Source organism: Dromiciops gliroides, chromosome 4, assembly GCF_019393635.1.
Source record: "Dromiciops gliroides isolate mDroGli1 chromosome 4, mDroGli1.pri, whole genome shotgun sequence".
NCBI lineage: Eukaryota > Metazoa > Chordata > Mammalia > Microbiotheria > Microbiotheriidae > Dromiciops > Dromiciops gliroides.
The window spans coordinates 339557238-339584566 of NC_057864.1; the positions used below are offsets into that span (position 1 = coordinate 339557238).

General features: G+C 38.7%; 1 protein-coding gene across 1 annotated transcript in view; it reads left to right on the forward strand.

Annotated features, from left to right (window-relative positions):
• Positions 1-27329, forward strand: part of LOC122753467 — a 204839-nt gene that overhangs the window by 9482 nt on the left and 168028 nt on the right. The window contains exons 2-11 of the mRNA XM_044000859.1: positions 2056-2215; positions 3526-3598; positions 4625-4735; positions 6737-6850; positions 7642-7836; positions 14953-15121; positions 22638-22795; positions 23634-23786; positions 25123-25224; positions 25830-25991. Coding sequence (XP_043856794.1) covers positions 2079-2215; positions 3526-3598; positions 4625-4735; positions 6737-6850; positions 7642-7836; positions 14953-15121; positions 22638-22795; positions 23634-23786; positions 25123-25224; positions 25830-25991 — 1374 coding nt within the window. The 5' untranslated portion in view covers positions 2056-2078. The remainder of the gene's footprint in view (positions 1-2055; positions 2216-3525; positions 3599-4624; positions 4736-6736; positions 6851-7641; positions 7837-14952; positions 15122-22637; positions 22796-23633; positions 23787-25122; positions 25225-25829; positions 25992-27329) is intronic.

The window sequence follows — 27329 nt, forward strand, 5'->3', positions numbered from 1 at the left end:
CTTACCAGGGAAAGAAGTTAATTTCTCTTTAAATAAACCCGAGGACACATTATTACTCCAGCCGGTGAATGGCACTGGGCATGTTTAGTGGTGGTCCTAGACTGTCTTGTTAGGATGGCAAATCATGCATACTATAAATTACATTTGTCAATAATAATTGTGATAGAGAGCTAGTAGAGTGGATATAGTGCTGGGCCTAGGCCTGGGTTCAAATCCTACTTCTGCACTTCCTAGCTGAAGGACCTCAGGTAAGTCTTTATGCCTCAGATAACAATTCCTTAGGAAGACTTTTATAGAAGGCTTTCAGATCTGCTCTGGACTATATAAATTTCCCTCCTATTGGGAGTTTCCCATTCTAATGGAATCACATCTTCTTTCTCATACATAAACATGCTGATGATGATGAAGAAGATGAAGATAGATGAAGAAGATGATGATAAAAAAGATGAAGATGAAGATGAAGATGAAGATGAAGATTGATGAAGAAGATAGATGAAGATGATGAAGAAGATGAAGATGAATATGAAGATAGATGATGAAGAAGATGAAGATGAATATGAAGATAGATGATGAAGAAGATGAAGATGAAGATAGATGAAGATGATGATGAAGATAGATGAAGAAGAAGAAGTTGAAGAAGAAAGAGGTTTGGAAACTACCTGGCATCCTGGGATTGTAGTTTAGAGGAGAAGCATTTCTATCTCAGCACTGAGAGGGATTTGAGAGTGTTTGTCCCGCTGCGCTGCAAATCCCAAAATGCCATGTAGTTCTCAAACTCTTGTTATAATTTACCCCCAGTCTATGATGGAGAAGCATATGGAATCATCCTGGATCTTAGAATCATGCTACATCTCTAAAAAGAGAGAATTACATTAAATGATCTCTGTGTTCTTTTCTGTATTGTTTAACCTATGAACTTTTAAGAAATGCTTTCCTAGTTCCCTAGCTTACCTTTATGCATTGGAGTAGAGTGCATTGTCTACATTTTCTGTTGAGGTTTTATTTAAATAATTTCATGAAAATAACACAGATAGAGTTTTCTAAACTCTGGTAGTCATGAGACATGCAAGGGTGTATAGGTAAAATAGATGGGAAAAAATAATGATGGTGGGGTACATATCTTCTGATTATAAAGAATGTTTATTGGTTAAGAAATAATAAAAGTTTTCCCAAAGTCACTTAGGGAAACATTTTCCCACCTCTTCTTCAATGTTCAACAATAAATGAATATATATATATATATGTGTGTGTGTGTGTGTGTGTGTATAGTATGTATAGAAATATAATTATATATATCTAGTATAAAATAAATTAATATATAGTGCATATATACAATCAAATAATATATATACACACTACCTTATACAATAAATGTATATATGTGTATTTAGACATATGCATTTATTGTATATGTGTACTGTAAAGTGAATTAAATAAACAAATTCATTTCTGCACATATTATATGGCTGTAGGTATATACACATGTATTTATTGTACATATGTACTGCAAATTATATATACACATACATATTCATTTGTTACATATATATACACAGTATATATATCACACACACACATATATATTATATATGTTTAACTCTTATTATAATACCTGATATTAATAAAACATTTTACATGGATTATTTTAGTCGCACAGAGGTAACCTGGTAGATTAGTTTGAGCTGACTTTGAAGTCAGTCCAATTTCTGCCTTGGATACATCCTGGCTATATGACCCAAAGTCACTTAATTGCTCATTGCACCAAGTAACTCACTCTATCAGACTAGAAGTTGCAGAGAAAATGGTGATCTCCATAGAGGGAATTTTTGACCCAGAGCTCCTAACATTCGATGAAATCACAAATCCGGGGATGGGGGGGTGAGAATCAATCATAATTGTCTAGTCTGATTCTTTTCTTAAATTGTTATGTACACATTTCCACTTATCTGGGGGTTTTTCTTGTAAGGGTGTGTGTAGAAAGACTCCTACTTAGGGGCTAACAGTCAATGATCAAAGAAAACGTTAGCTATCAGCTTTGTACTGCATTCCCAACAGAGACAGCAGATAAGACACAGAACATGGATGAAATTTATAAGACCACCTCCACCGAGAGGATCCAGCAGTTGGAAAAAGAACTGGAGGTTCAGTTGGCTAAACTTAAGACAGAAATACAAGAACACGGAGCTCTTAAGAGATCACCTCACCGGACTTACAGGTAAAGGCAAGGTCTTACCAAAACAGACTGGAAAATGACTCCTAAGTGTAATCAATTGTGCCATCATTAGGCATACAAGAGAGGTCAGTGGCATGTCATAGAGACAAGAATGCAGGTCTTGAAACCAAAAGACCTCAGATACAAGTTCCAGTTCAAGACAAGGCAAGACACAAGCATTTATCAAGCATTCTTTAAGAGCCTGGTGATCTGCTTAAGAGCTGGGGACGCCTCACTACCCATAAGGAGTTTATATTCTAAAGAGGAAAGACAATACCCAAAAGGGAGCTGAAAAGGGAGGTGGGAGGTAGGTAGCTGTGCCATAGCAAAATCCTGCAAGTCAGAAGCAGAGCAGAGATAGGAATGAAGGATGGCTGGCCTGGACCCTATCCCCAAAATGGAGATCCCAGAAGGAACTCACCAATGGGACAAGAGAGCTGGAGGGATGGTTCGTGATGATGGTCCCAGGCACTGAGAGAAGTTTTAGGCTGAGAATATCATGGCGGCAAAGTTGTGAGAATCAGAAGCCAAGCTGGAGGAGGAATGAAGCATGGTGAACCTGGGATCATCTCCAAAATGGAGCTCCACCTATTCTAGTTGTATATGGTATAGTGAAAAGAGTACTGGATCTGGAATTTTAACATCTGGGTTCAAATCCCAACTCTTCTACTTAATACGTGTATGGTCTTAAGTCATTTCCCTGAGATATCCCCAGTTGCCTCATGTGCCAAACAAAAAAAGAGTAGCTGATCCTTTCTAGTTCTAAATCTATGATCTACTAGGAATCATGTAACATTTCTGAACTGCCATGTCTTCATCTGTAAAATGACATTCATACTCCTCCTAACTGCCTCACAGGATTGCTGGGAAGATCAAATGAGAGAATGATTTGCAACTATAAGTCGTTATGTAAATGTAAGCCACAGTGATTGTGCTCCTTGAGAAAACTTATTATTTTATCCTACAGTATTTTAATTTGATTTGATCGTGATTCTCCTAAGTTTGAAAAGCATAAACAATAAAGAATTTGTACAGCAAGGTAGTTTGTCGCTAACTTCTGTATAAAGTGAATTACACTTAAGGAAATAGGATAGTAAAACAACATTTATATAGGCTTTAAGGTTTGCAAAGCACTTTACATAAATAATCTCATTTGATCCTCACAACAACACTGTGAGGCAGGGGCTACAATTTATCCATACAAAGAGCTTGGCAGCTATGTCTCAATAGAATGCCACACAAGGGGCTCATTCCGACATTATCTGCTATCATAGTATCTGTAACAGTTTTGGTTTACATATATCTTTCTACAGCTCTATCCGGTTACCAAAGGATGTTTCTTACTTTAGAAAAGAGAGAGAACTGGCATTAAGGAAAAGTTTACAGGTAAGTGAGTAGGTGAAGAACATTGCTATTGAAAGCTGCTTAATAAAAATTGTTGGCACACCGGCCCTGGAGTCAGGAGTACCTGAGTTCAAATCTGGCCTCAGACATTTGACACTTACTAGCTGTGTGACCCTGGGCAAGTCACTTAACCCTAATTGCCTCACCCCCAAAAAAACTGTTGGCAGAACCTGCCTGTGCCCAGGGGTTCAAGGATGCAGGAGGCAGTGATTGCGAGCTGACCTTATATAACCCTAACAAAACTTGCACCCAAGAACTCTTCACAGACCATCTCCTCCAAAACTTGAATCCATCAGTGTCTCAAATCAGGAGAACACTTCTCCACCCCTAACACCCTAAATCTACTCCCCTCTCCTGCCAGCCATGTTGATCACAAAGGCAAAATTTATAACCTGTTTCTCATGGAAAAGGAAGGTGTTATCTACCTTTCCCAGACAGGACATAATCATATCATGTGCTAGGATATGATATTTAAAAGGGCAAATAACAATGAAAGATACTTGTATGATATTATATTATGAAATAAATGTTTGATTCAGAATATCTGCTTCCAAGCTAGTGCAATTCATCCATTATTCTAACAATGCTTTAGTCCTCTTTAATTTATCATCATTATATTTTCCCCTTTTAATACAAAAAAGGTATTAAACATTTCAAAAAATGAGAGAAGAGAACCTTTAGCAAGCAAAGGATTTGATTTTGCTTCTAAATAAGTAAAATGAAAAATAAAGAAATTAGTCCGGTCTGGGTTGGTGTGGACTTTTGTTTTCCTGAAAACACATTTTGGGGGGATTTTTTTACAGTTTTGTGATTCCAGTTATAGTTAGCCATTTGGAAACTTTTACATGGTAGTATAATGTGTTTGAAAAAGAAGGAAGGAAGGAAGGATAATGAATAATGAACTTGATAAATTTTCCTATTATATCACATTAAAATTGTATATCCTCTCCTTTTTACCCTTCTTGGTATTATGTTTTGAGGTGGGTTACCTTTGTCTCTGATGTTCAGGTGGCTGAATCAAAGCCCCTTGTTATTCAAGCAGATGTCCTGCAGAGGGAGCTAGAAAGCTGTTTAAGGAAAGAGTACACAGTTGAAAACTTACCTTTGCTTCTGCATCAGGTAAGTGTCTATTTCCTTCTGCAGGGCTAAGCCTGGTTTTCACCTTTAGTCTGCTCAAAGCCAGACATCTGGCTTCTCTCCAAGCCAGAGAGGAATTTTCCTTAGATGATTAGCTTACTCATTTGAGAGCCTGGTTTGTATACAGCTTTTCTTTTAGTGCCCTTTACCATCACAGCTGGCTACCATGATTGTATAGCTAAAACGTCAGACCTAAGGTTAATAGCTGTAATCTTACCTTTGAAATGCCCATAATAACTTCATTTTTAAAAGAAGGTTTCAGGGCAGAAGTTAATTATAGAGTTTGTCAAACTTTTAAGTCACTGATAAAACTTTAGAACAGGAAATTATTTGGCACTTAGAACAGCCTAAATTTTCCCTGGGGCAAACAGCATGAAATGCCTTCTCAAACCAGAATACCCAGCCACAAGAGGAAAGAGCTTAGGAAGTGAAGAGGTGGAGGGATAGAAGACTGAAAAAAGGGAGAGGAGGGCCAGGCTGAATGAGGCAGGCAGGCCAAGCCAGGGAGGTACTTGCTTACTTGGGGTGGGAAAGGGAAGGAAGGGGAGGGGCAGGGAGAGAAGGAATATATATGTTAGGCATTGTGCTCAGCACTTTAAAAATATTCTTATTTGATCTTCACAACAACCCTGGGAGGTAGTTATGATTTCCGTTTTACAGTTGAGGAAACTGAGACAAATAGAGGTTAAGTGACCTGCCTAAGGTCTTATAGCTACTAAGTGTCAGGTAATATCTGAACCCAGGACTTCCATACTCTAGGCTCATCTCTCTATACACTAAGTCACCTAGCTACCTAAACGAAGCAAGCAGTCATCTGGTAGCCTCCCACTTTGTTGTCTTGCTAACTTTCAAGGTGAGGTGTGAGGTGGCTAGTGGATAGAGGTCCAGCCTCAGAGTCAGGACAATCTGGGGTTCAAGGGCTATCACTACTACATATCAGTTATGTAACCATGGGCAAATCACTTAATATTTCAATACTTTAAGCAAGTCTCTAAGACTACAAGTTACCAAAAAAAAAAAAAAAGACTACAAGTTACAGAGAGGTATCTCTATCCGTGGAACCAGTTTCAATACTGGTAGTTGCCAAAACTGATGAAATCATTGGTCTAGAACAACTGCAACAACATTTTACTGTCTACTCTTCCTTCTGCTAAAGCACCGCAAGTGCTTTCAGTGTCTTCTAAAATCAGTACTCTGGGATAAAGCCCTGATTGCCCTGCTGTAGTTTTGTCTCTGTTTGCTATTTTAGCAAGTCATGGAGACAAGAAGTGCCAATTGGCTTTTGAAAAGGCAACTTGGCTTGAGCTGGGTTTTAATGTTACAGGAGAGAAAAGAAATACAGTGAAAAGAACACTGGATTTGGAGGTAGAGGACCTGAATTCAAATCCCACGTGTGCCTCTTGTGTGACCTTGGGCAAATCACTTCACCTCCCTAGGACTCAGTTTCCTTGCCTATAAAGAGAGGGAATTGGACTAAATGCTCTCTAAGATCTCTTCCAGCTCAAAATGTAGGATGCTATGATCTTCTTCACATTATACAAAAGTAGGTGGCCCAGTGGATAGAGCAGTGGGCCAGGAGGAAGGAAGACCTGAGTTCAAATCTAACATCAGTCACTTACTTAGGTGTGTGACTCTGGGCAAATCCTCCATCTGCATCAATTCTCTTATCTGAAAAATGAGGACAATAATAGCACCTACCTCCCAGGGTTGTTGTGAGGATCAAATGAGATAGTAATTATAAAGTGTTTTACACAGTGCCTGGCACATAGTAAGTGCTATATAAACGTTAGCTATCATTATTGTTGTTTTCAGGACCGATTAATCAATTATACAATCAGCAAGTACTGTATGCTAGACATTATGCCAGGCACTGGAGTTACTAAGGCAGTTACACCTGTTTTCCTTGCTCTCAGGATTCTGATCAATCTTCCTAAGATGAACATAGACTGCTGGTCAATGTTAATATGTGGTTGTTGTTTAAAGTTTTACACAGAGAGAATCACCCAGTTGGTCCAGAGCAAATACTTATACATGCTAAGGTGGAAGAGATTCTGCCAGCATAGCAGCATCATGGAACAACTTTATCCTCTTTACCAGGTAGGAAGCCTCAGGACCAGATAAGCCTTGGTGTCATTCCATGGGATGTGAGGTTCTCTTTAAAATTCAAATGGCAAATCCAAAAGAAGGTTGTCAAATTTTAAAGTCAAGGCTAGAAATGTATAGATGCTCTTGGCTGATGTGGCAGCAAATCTTGGTGTCCTAAGACTGCCTATTTACATTTAAAGAAATGCATCTCAGAGTAGGATTTGCCACCCATGGAACAAGCTGAGAAATGCTTTTTCTCTGCAGAAACTGTCTGTTCAGCTGAGCACAATTCATTCAGTGCTAAAGTAAGCCCAGCAGTAGATTCTTGCTACCAAAGCCAATAGCAGGAGAATGAAGCCAAAAAAAGTTAACTCTTTCCTGGTGTTCTCTTCCCCACTCCACCCCCAAGATGTTAAGAATGTGACCTTTTCCTTTTTCCCAGGCTCTTACAGAATGTGGCAGAACCTCTGGGGAAAAGATTCCCTTGTTAACTACTGACACACAGTGATGGTATTGTAGGGAGAGTACTGAACTTAAGAAAGAAAGACTGGGTTTCAAATCGCAGTGTTGACACTAGCAATATGACCTTGGACAAATTAAATTCTCTGAGCCAGTTTCCTCACCTATAAAAACATGTGATACCTGACTTACAGGATAATCGGGAGATCACTCATAAACCTTAAAGTGCTGTATAAATGAAAGTTGTTCTCTCTTTGTGTACATGTGTTGAGTGAAATTGCAAAGAAAATTATATACTAGAGGGAAGAGTCCAGTTCTGTCTGTATAATCTTTTTCTTAAACAGGAGCAAGTTGGCCACATTATGCAGGAGTACAATGATGCTGTTCAGAGAGCTGAGAGGCTGGCGGTTGCCCGAGAAAACTTACTCACGGGAAAGATTAATCCTGGGCACTTGGTAACACAAGAAGATCTGGTTATCTATACCAAGTGGCTAGTGTGTCACCTACATTCACTTAGAAACATTCACAGCTACCTGAGGGTAAGAGAAGTGACTAAAATACCCATTTATGCAAATCAACAAACATTTATTAAACTCCTTCTATGTACAAGACACCCAGGATACAAAAGACAGAAAGGAAACAGTTCTTGCCTTCAAGAAGCTTACATTTTACTTGTTGGAAATATGTTGTACAGAAATAAGTAAATGCAACTTAGAGATAAAATAATTTCAGGGGCAGGGGAGTAACAACTGGGAGAGTCATCTCTTGTAGGAAGTGGCCCTTGAGCTAAATCCTGAGAAAAAAAGAAAGATTTGAAGAGGGAGGGTCTGTGCAGAGAGGAGGAGGTGGAAATTGATAGGTTATGTACAAGAAACAAGTAGGTAAGTTTGCTTAGCATTGTCAGGAAGGGTAATGCAAAATCATGCTGTAGAATTGCAGGTTGGAGGAAGATTGTAACTGTAACACACCTATGAGAATTGTCTATGAAATTTTTATCACTTCTGTCACCGTTGGATTTGGTTTGACAATGTATCTCTGTTCCATTTATCCTTTTCAGGAAGGTGATAATGAATGCCATATCTCTCACCTCCTCCATGAGGCCTTTCAAAACTAATTCTCATTGTCTTTTGTCACTCTAGCAATTCTCATCCTTTGTTTTTCCTTTCTGGGCTCCTCAAATATGTGTATATGTAACCTTATATTAGACAAGACCAGAAAAATACATAAGAATGAATGAGCTCTTTAGATGGGAGTGAAATATCTCAGTTCAACCAAGATAGAGACGCTCATCTCACTCAAAGGAAAATTCCCTGAAGTCTTTATGGAATCAAACTGGAAATAAGGAAAATATTGAGGTGCTAGCTCCTCTACATGTCTGCTCCTTCTGAAAATCTTCCCCCTACCCCAGTCCCTCCTTAAAGAGAGTCTGGAATCATTTGTATATATATGCCTTTCTCTCAAAGCAAGAATGAAAAGTGTCTTTCTTCTCCAAAGTTCTTCATGTAGGCACTCAGTATTGTTATCATCCTTTCCACCAATGAGGAAAATCACACCTAAGCAGAAACTCAAAATGCCTCAGTCTTGAAACCCAACTTACACATATGAGAGATACTGTACTGTATTGGTCTATTACCATCACCCATAACCACCCCACCTCTATGATCCTAAACGCTGAAATACCTGTCTTTGATCTTAACTCCCTAAAGTTCTGCCTCACTCCTCCTAAATTTATTCTTAGTGCTTACTGGGACATCCAATCTCTCTGCTACTCCTTTTCTACAAGTCCTTCAGCACTATGCTAGCCCAGCTTCTCAGCTTTCACAGTCTTAATCAAATGGTCAAGTAGTCTTTGAGCTCCTTTTTCTGGCGTTCTTTCTCTTACTCCCTCCTTCCCTCCCTTCCTTCCTTCCTCCTTCCCTCCCTCCCTCCCTCCCTCCCTCCCTCTCTCTCTCTCTCTCTCTCTCTGTCTCTGTCTCTGTCTCTGTCTCACTCTCTCTCATCCTCAGAGCTAAGTACAATGCCTCTACATTTGTTGTTTAGTTGTTTCACTCATGTCCAACTTGTTGCAACCTCATTTGGGATTTTCTTGGCAAAGGCATTGGAGTGGTTTGCCATTTCCTTTTACAGTTCATTTTACAGATGAGGAAACTGAGGTCAGCAGTGGCTTGTCCAGAGTCACACATTTTCCGAGGCCAGATTTGAACTTAGGAAGATGAGTCTTCCTGACTTTTGGCCTTGTGCTCTATGTACTCTATCTACCACACCACCTAGCCTCTACATAGTAGATGCTTAATTAATACTAGTCAACTGACTAACCAGTTCACCACTTCACATTACTATGCCATCTACCTTTGAATTGCTTGCCCTCTTTTCCTTTCATTCCTAGTACCTTCCCAAACCCCAGACTTGGCTTACTCTTACCATTTGCCTTCTCCACCACTTACTTCAGTTCATGCTATTGAATACTAATGGGAGAAAGTCATACAACCCAACTATGTTGATTGGGTCCACTCCAAATTAATGATAACTATTCTCATTTGAGCTCTCAATGGTGCGCAGAAAACCTCCCTTTCTTAGCTGATTGCCCCTGAAACACTCCCTAATAATGTTACAAGAAACTGTTAAAGAATTGTATGTCTGCAAAACTGAGAATTCAAAGTAGATGAGTATCTACAAAAATATAAAATGCCCAAATTAATAAAAGAAGAACTAGAGATACTGAACGATCCAACTCAAAGAAGGAATTCAAGTAAACCATAAATGAACTGACAAAACAAAATAAAACAAACTAATCATAGGCCAAGTGATCTTACAAGTGAATTCTTTAATACATTTAAAAAGCAATCAATACCTATGGTATAAATCTTCTCCGGAATAGAGAAAGAAGGCAATCTACTGAACTCCATTTATGAACCCAGGATGGTCCTGATACCAAAACCATGGGGATACAAAGAAGAGGTGGAAAACTATAGACCAATTTCACTTTGCTTTAATGCTTATTGATGAAAATTTTTAAATAAAATTATTGTAAAGAGACTATGGCAACATATCCAGGAATAAGTCATTATGACTAAGTTGGATTCATACCAAGGATAGTTTAACACTAGGAAAACAATTAGTATAATGAAATCATATGAACAAAACAAAAATAGCAAAACTCACATCAATTAATCACCAAATATTTTTCAAGCGCTCACATGTGTTAGACATTGTGCCCAGTGCTGAGGATACAAAGAAAATTTGAAAAACATGGTCTGTGCCCTTAAGGTAGACTGGAATGAGATAGACCAGCCAGAAGGCTATTGCAATAATCTAGTCATGGGGTAATGTGAGCCTTCGTGAAGGTAGTAGGTAGGTGTGTGAGTGGAGAGAAGAGGATGTATATGAGAGATGCTATGCTACGTGGCACAGTGGATAGAATGCCAGGTCTAGAGCAAGGAAGACTCATTTTCATGAGTTCAAATCTGGCCTGAAATGGGTACTAGCTGCGTGGTCCTGGACAAGTCACTTAACCCTGTTTGCCTTGTGTGGGGACCAATTTCTAATTGGGGAGTGCTAGCTAAGCGGCTCGCCACAATATTGGGGCAAGGAAGGAGACTGGCAGCCTCCCTCAAAACAGAACAGGATTTTTTTTAACAAGAACGAACTTAAAAAAAAAAAAAAACAGGATCAGTAGGATCAAGGGAAAGGAAATAAAATGGGGGAAGGGAAATTATACAACCTGAAAAGATACCACCGCCCGGGTATCAGCTGAGAATACGCAGCAGAATTCCTGTCGCCTTCCAGCATCCAGCTAGAATGCCCAATTCTCCTCCCCCAATCCCCCAAAAAAACCCACACAGCCCCAGCCCATTGGATAGCTCTGACAGTCACATGACTGCCCTCACTAGGCTTCTGATCCTTATAATTTTGCCAGGCCCATGTAGGCATTGGGTGAGTGGTGATGATGTGAGGTGCCAGTGCCATGGCAACGGCTACAACCAGTGGGTGGAGCACCATGCGGTTTGCAGAGCCCCAGGCCAGTGCAAACCGAGGCATAAAAACCTCAAATAACAATTAATTCTTTACACTCGGTTTCCTCATCTGTAAAATGAGCTGGAGAAGGAAATGGCAAATCACTCCAAGAAAACCCCAGAAGGGGTCACAAAGCATCAGACAATTGAAATGATTGAAAAGCAGCAAATGAAGATAGAAACAAGAGTTGAAAATGGATTGGGCAAAAAAAAAAAAAAAGGGGGGGCAGCTAGGTGGCACAGTGGATAGGGCACCGGCCCTGGAGTCAGGAGGACCTGAGTTCAAATCTGGCCTCAGACACTTGACACTTACTAGCTGTGTGACCCTGGGCAAGTCACTTAACCCCAATTGCCACACACACACACACACAATGGATTGGGAAGGTGGGTAAATGTGAGAGAGGAGTTGAGGATGACACTGAATTTTCAAGCCCTGTGATTAGGAAGATGATAGTGCCCTTAGCACAAAGAGGGAAGTTACTAAGAGTTTGGGGAGGAAAGATGATTGCGTTTTGGATCTGCTGAATTTGAGATGTCTACACCCATTAGATGCATAAAAAGCCTTTGTCAAAATACTGCACTCATTTTTAACATAAATGCCTAGAAGGCATAGGCATGAAAAGGCTTTTGTTTACTGTGATTAAAAGCATTTATCTAAAAAACTAAGAGCTAGCATTATTGGCTAAGCAGGAGATGAAACAAGAATACCGTCTCTCCTCACTATTATTTGGTATAGCCTAAGAATGCTGGCTGAACAAGGCTAGCAAAATGCAAAGAAGAAATAAAATTATCCCTATTTGCCCATGACATGATGGTATATTTAAAAAAACCCCAAAGAATCAAAGAAACTAAAGGAACAGGATGCAAAATAAATCCACAAAAACTATTAGCATTAGAACTAACAAAAATCATGAAGAAATAATAAATGAAATTTCATTCAAAATAACTACAAATGCATAGAGTATTTGGAAGTTAACCCACCAATGTTCCTATAAATACAACTATAAAATGTTTTTCAAAAATAGGGAAGATTTAAATAACTGGAGTTATGTTCAGTGTTCATTATTGAGCCATGCAAATATAAAGAAAAATGACAATACAGTTAAATTAATTTATATAATTAGTGCTATAGCAATCAAATTAACAAGAGGATACTTTATAAAAATCTGATAAAATGTCTAGAATTTCAAGGAAAATATGAAAAAGTACAAACAAAAGGGATATATTACCCAACCTCAAACTCTATTATAAAGAAATAATCATAAAAACTATTTGGTATTGGTTAAAAAAAAAACAACAGAAAAATAGAACACCTAGACAGATAGAAACAAGAAACAGAAGCAACTGAAAATAGCCCAGTAAATTACTTGGCAAAAACCTAGCTATTTGATAAGAACTGCTAGGAAAACAAGAATGCAGTTCAGCAAAAATTAAGTTTGGACCAACATCTTACAGCATCTACCAATAATAAACTCAAAATGTACATCCTTCCTGAATATAAAAAGCCACACACAAAAAAAAGAATTTGAGGAGAACAGAATAAAGTACCTTTTACAAGAGTGGCTAGGGAAAGAATTCCTAACCTACCACCCCTCCAAATGGCAATCATAAAATAGATCATTTCAATTACATAAAATGTAAAACCTTTTACAGAAATAAAATCAATAAAGATAGAATAAAAAGAACATATGTTTATTTAGAAGATATTTGCAAAAAATATCACTGATAAAAGCCTGATACCTAAGACATGTAAGGAATTGACATAAACATATGATACCAAGAGCAATTCCCCAATAGATAAATGGTCAAAGGACATAAATGAGTAAGTTTTCAAAAGAAAAGCAAACTATAAATTACCTTTTGGAAACATTATCCAAATCACTAATAGTAGAAGAAATAGAAATTAAGATGATTCTGAGGTTTTATTTTGCATACTGCAAATTTGCAAATATGACAAAAATGTTTAAAGTCAGTGTTGAAGAGGCTGGGGAAGACAAGTATATGAATATGCTACTGACGCAGCTCTGAATTGGCCTAGCCCCTCTGGATATCTATTTGGAATTAAGCAACAAAAATGACTAGACTTTTTATACTCTGGCCCAGCAGTCCCACTACTGGACATATACCCCAAGGAGATCAAAGACAGAATCAAAGGTCCAATATATACCAAAATGTTGACATCAAAACTTCTTTGTGGTAAAAAAAGAGCTGGAAACAAAGTGGATGCCCAGACCTTGTCTTGGGGTAAGAAATAGTGAAGATGAGTAATTCATAGAAACGTAGGAAAATCTAGATGAATTGATGCAAAGTGGAATAAGCAAAACCAAGAGAGCAATACAACTATAACAATGTAAATTAAATTGTCAGGAAAAGGAAACAGAATTTTGAGTAAATGAAAACCAATCACTGCCCTGGAGAACAGAGAATGATGAACCACACCTCCCTATGCTTGCTAGTGGCAAGGGCCTAGTAGGATAGAATATTATATATACCCTAGTACTTCATCATATTATTTGGAAATTTTGCTTAATTATTTTTTTTACATGAGAGTATTCAGTCAGGAGAAGGGAAAGGAAGAATGGATAATTTCAGAAAGGAGTAATGGGCAAAAAGCAAAAAGTGTCAATACATTTATTTTTTGAAGACAAAAAAAAAACCGCATCCAAAAAAAAAAAGAAATAAGGTTCATTTATTTTTTACTAGAGTAGCCATCACCACCGATGTTGTGAACAAACTTAACCTAGCCACAGAAATCAGTGAAAGGTGCATCAATGGGAAGACACCTTCCTTCTGTGTCTTGAGAAGCACTGTGGTCAAGTTCAAAGAAAACAGAATTTGGAGTTAGAGAACCTGAGTTCAAAACCTGGTGACTAAGACAGTGCCTAACACGGTACCTGGTCCATAGAAGGCACTATACAAATGTTTATTCCATCTCCCTTCCCTTCCATTATGTGTGATATGTACTTATGGAAAATCAGACATATTCCCAGCAGGCATTGGTTTGCCACCTACTAATCTATGTGACTTTAGGCAAATCATTTAACCTCTCTGGGCCTCCATTTTCTCATCTATAAATTCAGGAGTTGGAGTAAATGACCTCTAAGGTCCCTTCCGGCTCTAATTCTACAATCCCAAAATCTCTTTTTGGAAGCTTGTAAAGCTATAAAGCATAGATTTAGCTTAATGCTATGTATGTTTATTAAATGCTTATGAGAGAAAAGCAAGCCAAAGAACAAGGAAGTCCTTCATATTTGTCCTACCTAGTGAAGTTCATTTTTCATTCTCATCCTCCTGTATGATGTGTACATATGTATGTGTATATACACACATTTGTATATAGATTTTCATAAACAGGCACATATATATGTGTGTCTATATATGATATATGTGTGTCTATAAATATATAGACACACATATATATTTTTATAAACAAAGTAGTAAGGGACATATTTATGTCTGCCTATATATCTTTATCCATGTATATGTGTGTGTTTATCAATTTTTATAAACAGGTACATATGTGTGTGTCTATGTATCTATATTTGTGTATGTGTGTATAAAATAAAGTCAAGTCTCTAAGCCTCACTCTGGAACTTTCTTATATTTTCCCCTTCAACATTCAGTTCAGTTCTTTGTCCACAGGTGTTACAGTACCTGCCCATATCTGACAGGTTGGAAGTAGCTGTACGGGAACACCCTGAGCTGGGCCAAGAAAATGGAGATCTATACACTGGACTTATAGACTCCGAGTCTCTGTCTGCTGACAACCACTCTTCTGGATATCCAACTTCTTCAGTTACCAGCTCTTCAGGTGAAAAATTACTCACCTTTTACCTTTAAAAATAAAGGTGAGGGGCAGCTAGGTGGCGCAGTAGATAGAGCACCAACCCTGGAGTCAGGAGGACCTGAGTTCAAATCCGAACTCAGACACTTAACACATACTAGCTGTGTGACCCTGGGCAAGTCACTCAACCCCAATTGCCTCACATAAAGAAAGAAAGAAAGAAAGAAAGAAAGAAAGAAAGAAAGAAAGAAAGAAAGAAAGAAAGAAAGAAAGAAAGAAAGAAAGAAAGAAAGAAAGAAAGAAAGAAGAAAGAAAGGTGAGGTTTGTGTATGAAGGTAAAAGGTTGGTAAGTCAAGGTTGAACCTGCCCTTCGTACTGTCAAGTTACATTTCAATTATGTTAGAATTATAGTAGCTTAATGGGCTAATCAGGATGCCCTGGAAGCTAATGTCCAACAAGAGAATCATAAGTAATATGTCTTCTATAAGACATCAGGGTTTACTAGGAAAATGTAAGATGTAAGATAATATTTATAAAAGCAGGGGGCATCTAGGTGGCACAGTGGATAAAGCACTGGCTCTGGATTCAGGAGGACCTGAGTTCAAATCCTGCCTCAGACACTTGACACTAGCTGTGTGACCCTGGGCAAGTCACTTAACCCTCATTGTCCCACCCCCCAAAAAATATTTGTAAAAGCACTTAATGCAATACCTAGTCCGTGGGAGGCACTCTATAAATGTTTATCCCATTCCCCTTCTCTTATATGTGAAATATGGACAGTCAGACACATTCCTATTCACCAACAGGCAATGATCATCAGTGCTGAAGATAGTAGACATTAGAAAAAGTGATTAGAGAAAATCTTTCTAATTGTCAGAATCATTTCTAAGGTAGCATCTAAATTTTCATTTAATATAGACTCTCTAAAGATGCAGAGAAGGGTACTCCATGAAGCTGAGGGGCCATTATATTGCCCCCTAAGCCTAAAATAGGCTAATTATTTTAACAGGGTGTGGCTGATTACATCACTGGAGATAAAGCCAATAGGGAGGAAAGGGTGGGGTTGATGCTGAAGAAATACCTTTTTCTAGTTGGATGTTACACCAAGAAAACAATAATGGCAAGAAGATGGGCTTTTGTGGGAGCAGCTTGGGATTGTTGAAAGCTCTGTCTAGTTTTGCAAATGTTAGTCAATAAATATTTATTAAATGCATTATGTGCCAGGCATTGGGATACATAAAGAGACAAAAGAGAGTCCCTACCCTGAAAGAGTTACCATCTAATTAATAGGATCCAGCCGAAACTCCTTCTCCTAGTCAGTTCTAGGTCTAACTCTATAGTTTAAGTATAATATCCATCCAAGATTAATGACTGTATTAATGAAAAGATTTTACAGACTGCCGTTGTAGCTGCATGTCACGGTATGGGTAAAATATGTTTTCTGTGTGAGTATTTAGAACACTATCTTTGACGTTATTATAAATTTTGGTGAAGAAGGCATTATGTTTCTCTAGGACTCAATGCAATTAGCATAAAGCCACCTGGGAATTTAGACAACTTCAATGCTGAGAGTGAATCCTTCTTTTGTTTATACTGCATGCAGGACATCTTCTATAGTTTAAACAAGCTTAAGTGCCCTTTACATGATTTCCCATCTCTTTTCTCCGTACCTTTGCACGGACTATCCTCCATACCTGAAATGCCCTTGCTCCTGATTAATTGGCAATTTGATTAATTGAGGCACAGCATCCGCCTGAACAAAGGAAACAAAAGCACAGACTCATAATTCATTCCGTTTCTATGTTCCTCAGCTTTGCCTCTTGGAAACCCTGATTTCCTTTAAACTTCAGTTCAAATGTCATCTCTTTTAAGAGGCCTTTCCTGATTCCCCAAGTTGTTAGTGCCACCTCCCAAATACCGCACATTTACTCTGTGTGTGTATACTGTTTTTACATACCTGTTACTGTAATCTGTCCTTTGAGTGAAATAGAAACTCTTTGAGGGCCAGGACTGTCTTCCTTTAATTTCTGTGTCACTTGCACATAGAACAGTGCCTGACACATAGTAAGCACTTAATAAGTGCGTGTTGATTAACTGATTATTGATCTCCCAAGTTCAATGTCAGTGTCAAGCACATTATGGAACAAAGCTATTTCTGTAGCCATACCTGCCCCAGATTTCTGCATTTTCTTTTCATATTTATGGATAACGCTTTGTTGAAGGAGAGACTCCAGTGCTATATTTTGTACATCAATGCTATATATATATATATATAGTAAAAAATTAATTATTAGCTAACTAATCTAACCTGGAAAAATTATATAATTGGACTTATGAAAAATTATAAGATTATGAAAAATGATAGGTTTAGGAAAATTATATTTGGGCTGTAAGTCCTGCCACGGTCGCCATTCAAATGTAGAAATATTTTAAATGACTAGGGCTAATTTGGGAGCTAAAGCTGACTGGAGTACTTAATCTGGGACTGTTGACTATTAGGCTGACTGCTATTAACTTAGCATGGGCTGTTTATAAAGTTCCACCACACTGCTCCACTCCCAAATTGGTAAGCAAAATATTAAGAAGTCTCTTAACTAAATAATCAAAGCAGAATTTATTTATGAGATACTATTTAAAATTAAGAATACAGGGAAATAAAATGTACAACCTGACTGCATTCTGTTCCCGTGCTTCCACCTGCTGCCCCTGGAACTTTTTTAATACAATAAGGGCCTTAGCCGCCTCTTGCCTCAGGGTGTGTTCCACTTTTCTCTAACTTTCACTCTTTTTCTCCTTCACTTTCACTTCTAACTCCACCTGCCTTAATCTTCACTTTCTCCAACCTGTACCCTGTGCTGACCGCTTCTGTGCTCTCCACTGCCTCCTGTTCTGTCTGTCTGTCTGTCTGCTCTGTCCTCTGCCTCCTTTGCCGCCCTTCAAATCTTGTCGGCTGGCCTCCAGTCCTCTTGTCCCCCTCTCTTAATTTTGTCAGTCTCCTTCCTGTTCTAAGTCCCAGGTCTATATATACCTTTTCTTCTCTACACTCAAATCTCGGGGCTTTTTGTTGCACCCCAACAGACCAAGCTAATCTGCCAGCCAGAGCTAGGGCTGGGGCTGGGGCTGGGGCTGGGGGGACGCTTGAGCATCACGTGCCTCAGCACAGGCTATGCCAGAGCCCTGGCCTGGATGAGCCCAGGATCTTTCAGATAGCTCCCCTCAGGGTGGAGGGAGCTAGTGCTCCCTCCCCCCAGCTGTCTGACCTGGCTACAGCCCACGGGGCTTTTTGGGTCAGCTGAAGGGGAGGGGGAGGGGCACCAGCACCTCCCACACATAAGAGACCCTGAGGGCTTAAGGCTTTTTAATCTCAGCCCAAAGGTAGGGTCCCCAAATAAAAATAAATTTCCACAATATGTGTGTGTGTGTGTGTGTGTGTGTGTATACCATAGTAGCAGTGAAATCTTGTATTCTCTCTCTCTTTTTTTTTTTGGTGAGGCAACTGGGGCTAAGTGACTTGCCTAGGGTCACACAGCTAGTAAGTGTTAAGTGTCTGAGGCTGGATTTGAACTCAGGTCCTCCTGACTCCAGGGCCAGTGAGCCATCTAGCTGCCCCCTATATCTCTTAATCAATTGTATAACTGTAATTGATTTAGCATGTTATAGAAAATGGTCTACAAGGACTTGCCTGTTTCTTTCTTAGGTTTTCATCAAGAATTTCCTTGATAGATACATAGATTATGTTCATAAAATTTTTAGAAATATATGAAAGTAGCCTTATGGATTGGTAATTACTGATTTAATATTGGTTACTTTTATTTTTAAAAAGTACTCTCTATCATCTTTTCCATTTTTTTTGGAATTGTCTGCTCTTTGAGATTTTGTGGAAATTGATCCTTGGGTGCCTTTGAAATGATAGCATCTTTAACACAAATTCATTTTTCATGTATTCGGTCGGGTCCAGTCACAATCCCTGATTTTACCTTTTTAAGTGCCATTTCTTATTTTTCCTATATCCTATCAATTGGTAGGATCGAAATGTGGCAATTACAATACCATTACTGTTGTAATGTAAATGTTGGCAGCTCTGTTCCATTTCATAGATACTTATTTTCCTTTCGAGTTCATTTTCAAAGGCTTTTGGGATAATCTGATTTAGCCAGGTCTCAAAATGAGTCCTCTATAGGCTCGTTTTTTTTCTTTATCTGCTTGGCATGGCTTCGTGAGGTGATACGGCTCATAGTCTTCCAACCTGGCTCTCCTTTCCTTCCACTAAATAAAATCTAATATTTGCAGTATGATAATCGTTTCTGATTTCTTTTAACATCCTAATTGTGTTGACTATTTTGCTCTGGTTAATTTCTAAGAAATGATGATAGAGTCAGTGCCTTTATGTTTGTTCTCTTCCCATTTCTTAGAATCAGTATGTTTAAAGAGATTGGATGAGAGCTACAATGGTCATACAGTTTATCTTTTTCAAAAATTCTATATGCATTATTTTATTTTTTTAACATTCATTTTAAATTTTGAGTTCCAAATTTTCTCTCTCCCTCCTATTTTCAGCCTACTCATTGAGAAGGCAAGCAATATCAGTCTTATCTTTATGCTTTCCTCTAATTTGTTATTTGCCCCAGCCAGCAGATGATCTGACTACCCATAGACAACTAGCTCTGAAATGACTACCACATCCATAATCATTTGCTCTCTGACTTAAGATATAATCAGTTTCATTTTATAATAAAATTTTATAGTGTTTATTATGAACATTGCTTTCTGGGGCAGCTAGATGGTGCAGTGGATAGAGCACCAGCCCTGGAGTCAGGAGTACCTGAGTTCAAATCCGGCCTCAGACACTTAACACTTAACTAGCTGTGTGACCCTGGGCAAGTCACTTAACCCCAATTGCCTCACTAAAAAAAAAAAAACAACAACAAAAAACCATTGCTTTCTGACTCTCTTCTTGAAGAAATCTATACAGTGACACAGTTTCAATGCCTCTAAAGAATCAATTTCCATGATATCCCAAGAAGATTCCAAAAGAATGGAAAAGATGGCTAATAGTACCTTTGTCCAAAAAAGTAACCAGAAGAAATTAGTAACTTACTGACCCATAAACCATACTTTCATATCTCTATAAAATCTATATGAGAATTGTCTATGGTTGTTTTGTTTTTTCATCCAGGGAATGCTGGTGGGAGATTTCTAGAAAGTATCCAGATGTTATATCTCTACTTTCCAACATAGTTTCCACTGTTCCCCATGGGCCCATTTTCACATTGAAATCAGGATCATCATAAAATTGTCTTCATCTTTTGTATAAATTACAATTGCTTTCTTGGTGGTTTCTTAGTTTAGGATTATGAGAACCACAAGTGAGAAGGCCAGCTATCCATGAAATCACTTTCTTTGTTGCCTTTTGACAGCTAGTTCAACCAGCTTCACCAATTGCTTCTCTGAAGAGAGCCTGGGAGATACTCTTCCATTTTATCTGTAGCTTCTTTACATTTTCTGGTTTCATTTATAGTGAGAATGACAATACAGGTACCCTACAGTAGTGTGTCAATTCATTGGTCAGAGATCACTTATAAAGACAACCAACAGTTAAACTAATGTTTGTAGATAGTTTAAGAATTATGTTATTCTTTAGAACCTTCTGCCACTATTATTTAGGGAGAGGGTTAAGGATAGGGATAGGAACTAAACCCATACTTTCATTGACGTCAGAAACTCCCTTTACCAATGCAATCCAGAGCCTTCTTTGCAACTTAAATAGCTATAGAGTTGCCTAGAATATGATGAGTTTAAGTACCTAGCCTGGGGTCACATGAACCATGTGTCAGAAGTAGGACTGCCACTTTATCATATTTTATTTTATTTGCTTCTGCGTTGTCCTTTTAAAATTGATTTCTATACACTTGAGGAAGCTTTATGCTAAATATGATAATATCTTGGCATGTTATAATAATAATTCTCAGTTATAGTCAGGAACGTGCTGGTAAATGTTTGATGACTAGGCCTTAGCCAGGGCAGGGTCGGGTGGGTGGGGAGGAAAATATACATGACACACTTTTCAGGTTAATCTCCATTATTAACGTTTTCTCCATCAACAAAACAATAGTAGCGTTTGCCAATTCCCAAGGTGTAAATGTTTATGCTGAAAATTTAACAAAATCAGCAAACTACTTCAGACTCCAATATGCTCCTAGTTACATGGTACTTTACTGTTTACAAAGTACTTTCCTCAGAACACCCTGAGTTGGTACCTGTATTATCATCCCCATTTGATGAATGAGGGAACTGACTCAGAGAATTTAAGTGACTTGCTCATACTCACATAATATCAGTGACATCTTAAACCCGGTTTCCCGACTCTAAGTCTGGTGTTCTTTCTACTATACTGTGAATGTCACCTGAAGGCAATTAAAACATGGGTGTTCCCTTAAAAAGCTGAGATCATCAGTTCCTTATCAGAAGTGTAACTCTCTTTTATAGCTTTGTTTCTATAGGACAATCAGATCATACTTTCAACTTGGAACAGTTTCTAGAACTTAACATGCTGTGGTATGAGAATTACTTAGCATCTCTGAGGTCCTTTTTGTAATTAAGTGGCCTGACTCCCTGAATCCCGCCCTCCTCCAGTTCCCATTTGGCCTCATCATCTGCAGACTTGACATTACCCCAGGTTCTGGGGCAGGAAATCTGGCTCCTAGGAAGGAGAAAAAGAAGGAACCAAGGATGCGCGTTTATGGCATAATTAATAATTATTATTTTTTTTAATGTATGAGGTATTTTATTTTTTCCATTACATGTAAAGATAGTTCTCAACTTTTGTTTATACATGCTTTACAATTTCAGATAATTAATATTAATATTATTAATGTGAGTTTTAACTGATTGTGGTATTATTAATTATTAATAACCTTTGAATCCCCCTTGATGCTTTCCATGATGCTTCGTACATACTGTACTCTAAATAAATATTGAATGAATGGGTGAATGCACAGCCCTCTATGTGAGCATGGTCTAATCAAATATTTGCTGTGGCAGATACAGATATGTAAAAGTGGTTTTGTTGGAGGGGGTTTTCTGCCAAATTCAGGCAAGGAAAAAAAATCTAAGATCTGGCAAATTCAATGGGCAGAACTCTTATTCTATTTCCCAGTAATCAAAATGTATGGTGGGTGAGAATACTATTATTATTATTACTATCATTAATAATAATAATAATAACCAACATTTACAAAGCACTTTTTTTGCAATAGCCTTGTGAGAAAGGTACTACAATTATTATGATCCTCATTTCATATACGAAAAAACTGAGGCTTAAAAAGTTTCAGAGGCTTGTCCAGGATTACACAACTAATAATTCTCAGAGGCAGATTTTGAACCCAGGCTTTCTCATTCCAAGTCCATTGTTCTTTCCACCTCTCCACTGCATATAAGTGGAGGAGAAGCCTCTACCCATTGCTTATACCAGCTTCTCCATTTCTCCTCCTAGACATGTATTAGTGGAGTTTTAGTAATATTTGATTTTTGGTTTCTTTTGTAGGGTCGGTCAGAAAAGAAACTACCTCTCTTCTGCCCCACCATAAAACAGAAGCTGCAGAACTGAAGCCTCAGCTAGAACTCCTTCTGGCTCATTTCAACATCTGCTACAACACAGAGAATCTAAAGAATTCTGCTGATGAGATGGAGCTCTTTTTCCTGGTACTTGAAAAATTCCGAATGCAAATGCAGGTGTTTCTGAAAGAGAAGTGTGGAAGCAAGACTGGAGTCCAAGGAAGAGAAAGTGCTCAAAGAGAATTCCTCCTCCCCCATCCACAGAAGGGTCGAAAGGGAGAGCTGTTTCCACTCCAGTTGTAGACCCCAGAAGGGGAGGTTCCTCCAATAAGGAGCCTTTACACACTGACACTGTCACTCCCAATCATCTTCAGCATAGCCTTAGTTAGTGGGAACCAATCAGAAATTTCCTCTGCCATCCCAGCAAGATGCATGTCTCTTTGGAAGGGGCCACATTTCCATTATCACTCTGTTAAACAGGAAAAATGTGTGTGTATGTGTGCATGTATATATGTGTATGTATGTACGTGTGTGTATGTGTGTATGTATGTGTATATAAGCATATGTATATAAATTAAAAGCTTAACATTGAACATCAATGCTAACAACAAATTTGGTTAGCTACTATTTAAATTTAAATGATTTTCAGGCATAAAATATTCTAACACTATTCATCATTCCCTGTAAGTCCTCATTAGGATTTTTAAGGATTCCTGCTCTCCCTCCTTTTACTTGGTATAAAACGAGGACGTTCTAGCAACTGCAATGAGACTGGAGAAATATATTAACAGAATTAACTTTAGAAATGAAGAAGTCAAAATATCATTTGCAGATGATATGAAAAAATCAACCCCAGCTTCAAGGCATTTTAGAATATAATGTTTCCTGTTATCCAGAAACCTGGTAAACCAATGGCCACTTTTCAATTACCAAATTCCTGACAGTTCCTCTGGGACTCTCACTTTCCTTTCCCCGTCCCTTTTAGGTTGTTCAGAAGTTTCAGAGTATCTTCCGTGAACAACAGAGATTGAAAATATTCCCAGCCTATGATGTCAAGGTGGCTAAAGTTGAACACCAGGATTTATTAAAACCCAGCAGAGCCTTAAAAAAGACAGCCAACTGGATTCCCTTCATAAAGGTAAGGACAGCTAGCTATCTGCTCTTGGTCTTCTGTCTCTTTTTTGTGGGTTGTGTTGGGGAAAGTAAGAGTAGCTTCATTAGCATCAGAGACTCTCCCTAAAGCAGGTTCAAGGTAAACTTTCAGGATGTCACACTACTAAGCAGTTTTCAGAGCTAACAGGTCACTGCTCCCCATTCCGGGAGTGGAGTCCTAGAGGACGTGGGGAGAATCTAACCCAGATTCTAGGTAAGCACGTAGTCTTCCATCTTGGGCCGATAGGCTTATAGATCCAGAGCTGGAAGGACTTCAGAGAATATGTAGTTCAATCCCTTTATTTTACAGATAAGGTGACTAAGTCTCGGAGAAGTTAAGGGATTTTCCCAAGGTCACACAGGTAGTAAGCAACAGAATTGGGATTCGAACCCTACATATGTGTATTCATGTATCATAATGTACATGTGTCTGCACTAATTAATGCATCTGTTAGCATGTTATAGATACATACATGTCATTAAATGCCGGTGTATGTGTTGTTGATGGGCCTAATATGTGTATATTGGTCTATGTCATTACATTCATGTTTTAGTATATGTGAGTGTACATAAAAGTGTAAGTTTATGTTAATAATACCTGTATCAGTATTTGTTAACACAAGTCAAGTAATCCAACTAGCCTTATATGTCACTGTCAGCTACATTAGTATGAATTTTCCAGGGCCATTTACATTTTGGGAGAATAAATAATTTGTTCAAATAGAATCTAGAGGGGTTGCTTTCTTTCCTTTTTTTGTTTTTTTGCGGGACAATGAGGGTTAAGTGACTTGCCCAGAGTCACACAGCTAGTAAGTGTCAAGTGTCTGAGGCTGGATTTGAACTCAGGTCCTCCTGAATTCAAGGCCAGTGCTCTATCCACTGTACCACCTAGCTGTCCCCGGGGCTTACTTTCTAATGGTAGAATTTCAAAGAAATCTTTTGGAGCAAGGGAACATTTCCTGAATCTTCATATTACATTTTCTGCCCATGCACTTACTTGATTGTGATATATTTAATCTCTAAAGATGTTGCAGTACTGTGTTTGTCCCAAACTGAGAAGCTGCATTTGTGAGAGTTATGCCCCAATGGTCAGTGCCAGCTATCAGCTACAGCATCTACATGTCTATCAACTTATTATTCCCACTGTCACCATATCTTAGCTCTCTGACAAAAATTCCTCATCCCAGCCTCTACCTTCAATCGTGCATTTCATTATAGTCTTTGGGGAACAATACTTGAGAATTATTGTTATGTCACGGTGATGATGTTGACAGGATGATGATAGTTATGGTGGTGGTGAGGATGATGAAATTGTTTCACAGATTAAGCCAAAACATGATCCGTGGCAGCAGAAGCTTTTGACCAAACTAAAGGAACGAAATAGAATCGATGCATTGATGCAACTGTACACCAAGTTTTTGAAGGTGAGGTTTGTTCATTTTAAAATACTTTCTGTCTATCTTGCTGGAATGATGTCCAAGAGATCTTAACTTTATTACTTAAACATGAATTCAATGAGTTGTATAAGAGATGTTTCTAACCAGGATGGCAAATTCAGTCTCATGGGGAGTAAGTATGGTCTAGTCCATCCACAGAAAACCCTGTGGATGGAGGGTCAGAAGACTTGGGTTCTCTCGCTATTCCTTGCTTTCCCACTACTTAGGTGACTTATGGACCTTGTGATATCATAGGTATTAGAGGGGAAAGGGCTCTAGATATGATCTAATCTGACCCCTTCTGTTCACAAATAAAGAAACTGTGAAATTAAATGGCTTTCCCCAGGTTAGATGAGTAGTAAGGAAGGAAATTGGGATCAAAAACTTGTTTTCTGACTCCCATGCCAGCCCTCTTTTCATTACTTGATGTTGTTTTGTGCTTTCCTTAGCTGCCAGATGATCTTCAATATGCCTTCTGGGCAGCTAGGTGGCCAAGACAGCAGAGAACAAACCTTCTTAAAATAGCTTGAAGTAACACCACATCATGCGATTGCTTCTCCTGACTATTTGTCCTCTTCTCTGCTCCCTTTGAGGTTTCCAGTCCACTGCCAGTGATGGAGGCATTGCAGGCTCATGCATCAGCAACCCTGGAGCCAGCTTCAGGGCTTCATTCCTTTGTGAATCCCCAGGGTTTGGACCAGCATGCCTATGATCAAATCTGGGAGGAAATTTATAGCCACATGAACCTTTACCAGGTATTACAGCTAGAAGTAATGGGCAAGCACCTGGGGCTGTATATGTAGGAGATATGCAATGTTAGCATTTTGCTTTGACGTTTTTGAGTGATCCTAGCAGAGCTAGGTTCATCATCAACATCATACAAAACAAGAAACCATCATTTGTTCGGCACCGACTCTACTGGATGTCTGGATACAAAGAGACTCTTGCCCTCAAGGGGATTAAACTCTGCTTGGGAAGAAAGGACCTGTGTTTTAAAAGACTGACAATAATTAAAGGGAACATAGATTATGTGCCAGTAAAAGGGAGTGGGAGAGGCAGAAGAAAAATAAGTTGTGGTCAGAGGGAAAGTTCCAAGTTTTAAATCTTGGAGATAGAACAGCTCGCAGTAGCAGCAATCAGCATGGTAATGCCAGTGGGTGGTGCTGTGGTCCATGGGGTCATGAAGAGTTGGGTGTGACTGAATGGATGAGCAACAACAACAACCATGCCATTGGGTAGCTAACTATCGAAGAGGCAGTTTCACATAGCAGATAGAGCTCTGGACTTTGAGTCAAAGAGAGCTATGTTCAAATCCTGCCTCAGATATTTTCATGCTAAATTACTGGGCATCATCTATAAAAATAAAGGTATTGGTCTTGAATCTCATAAGGTCCCTTCCAGCTCTAAATCTATGATACTGTTAGATTAAAAAGATTGGAATGAAGCTGGGACCACTGTAATAAAGAGGGGCTGTAGCAACAGAATTGAAGCGCCTCTATACAGATGACTGCAAAGCAATATAGTCATCCTTATGCTTTCCTGAACTCTCATCTTGCATTGCCACTACTGACTGGTTACCTCCACCTAGATGTCCTCCTGGAACCTCAGATTCTTCCCCTCCTTCCTAACACTGCCCTGACTCTATAATTTCCATTATTTCCCCACCATGCTCCTAGTCATTTAGACTTGAAATAGTCGTGTCATCTTTGACTCTTCTTCCTCCCTTCACCCCCATCCTTTTGATTATATCTCTACAGTACTTCTCATATCTTGTCTTTCTTTTCTATTCACATCACCACTGTGCTGGTTTAGGCTGTCATTACATTTTATCTCATCTTCATAAATGGTTTCCCAACTTTTAATCTCTCCTCTTTCTAGTCCATTCTTCACATAGCTGCCAAAAATAATCCTATTAAAGCACGGGTTTGGCCTTGTCACTCTCCTGCTCAACACTCTTCATTAGTTCCCTGTTGCCTCTAGAATATGATATAAACTCTCCCCCCACCCCCTTAGGGCAATGAGGGTTAAGTGACTTGCCCAGGGTCACACAGCTACTAAGTGTCAAGTATCTGAGGCTGGATTTGAACTCAGGT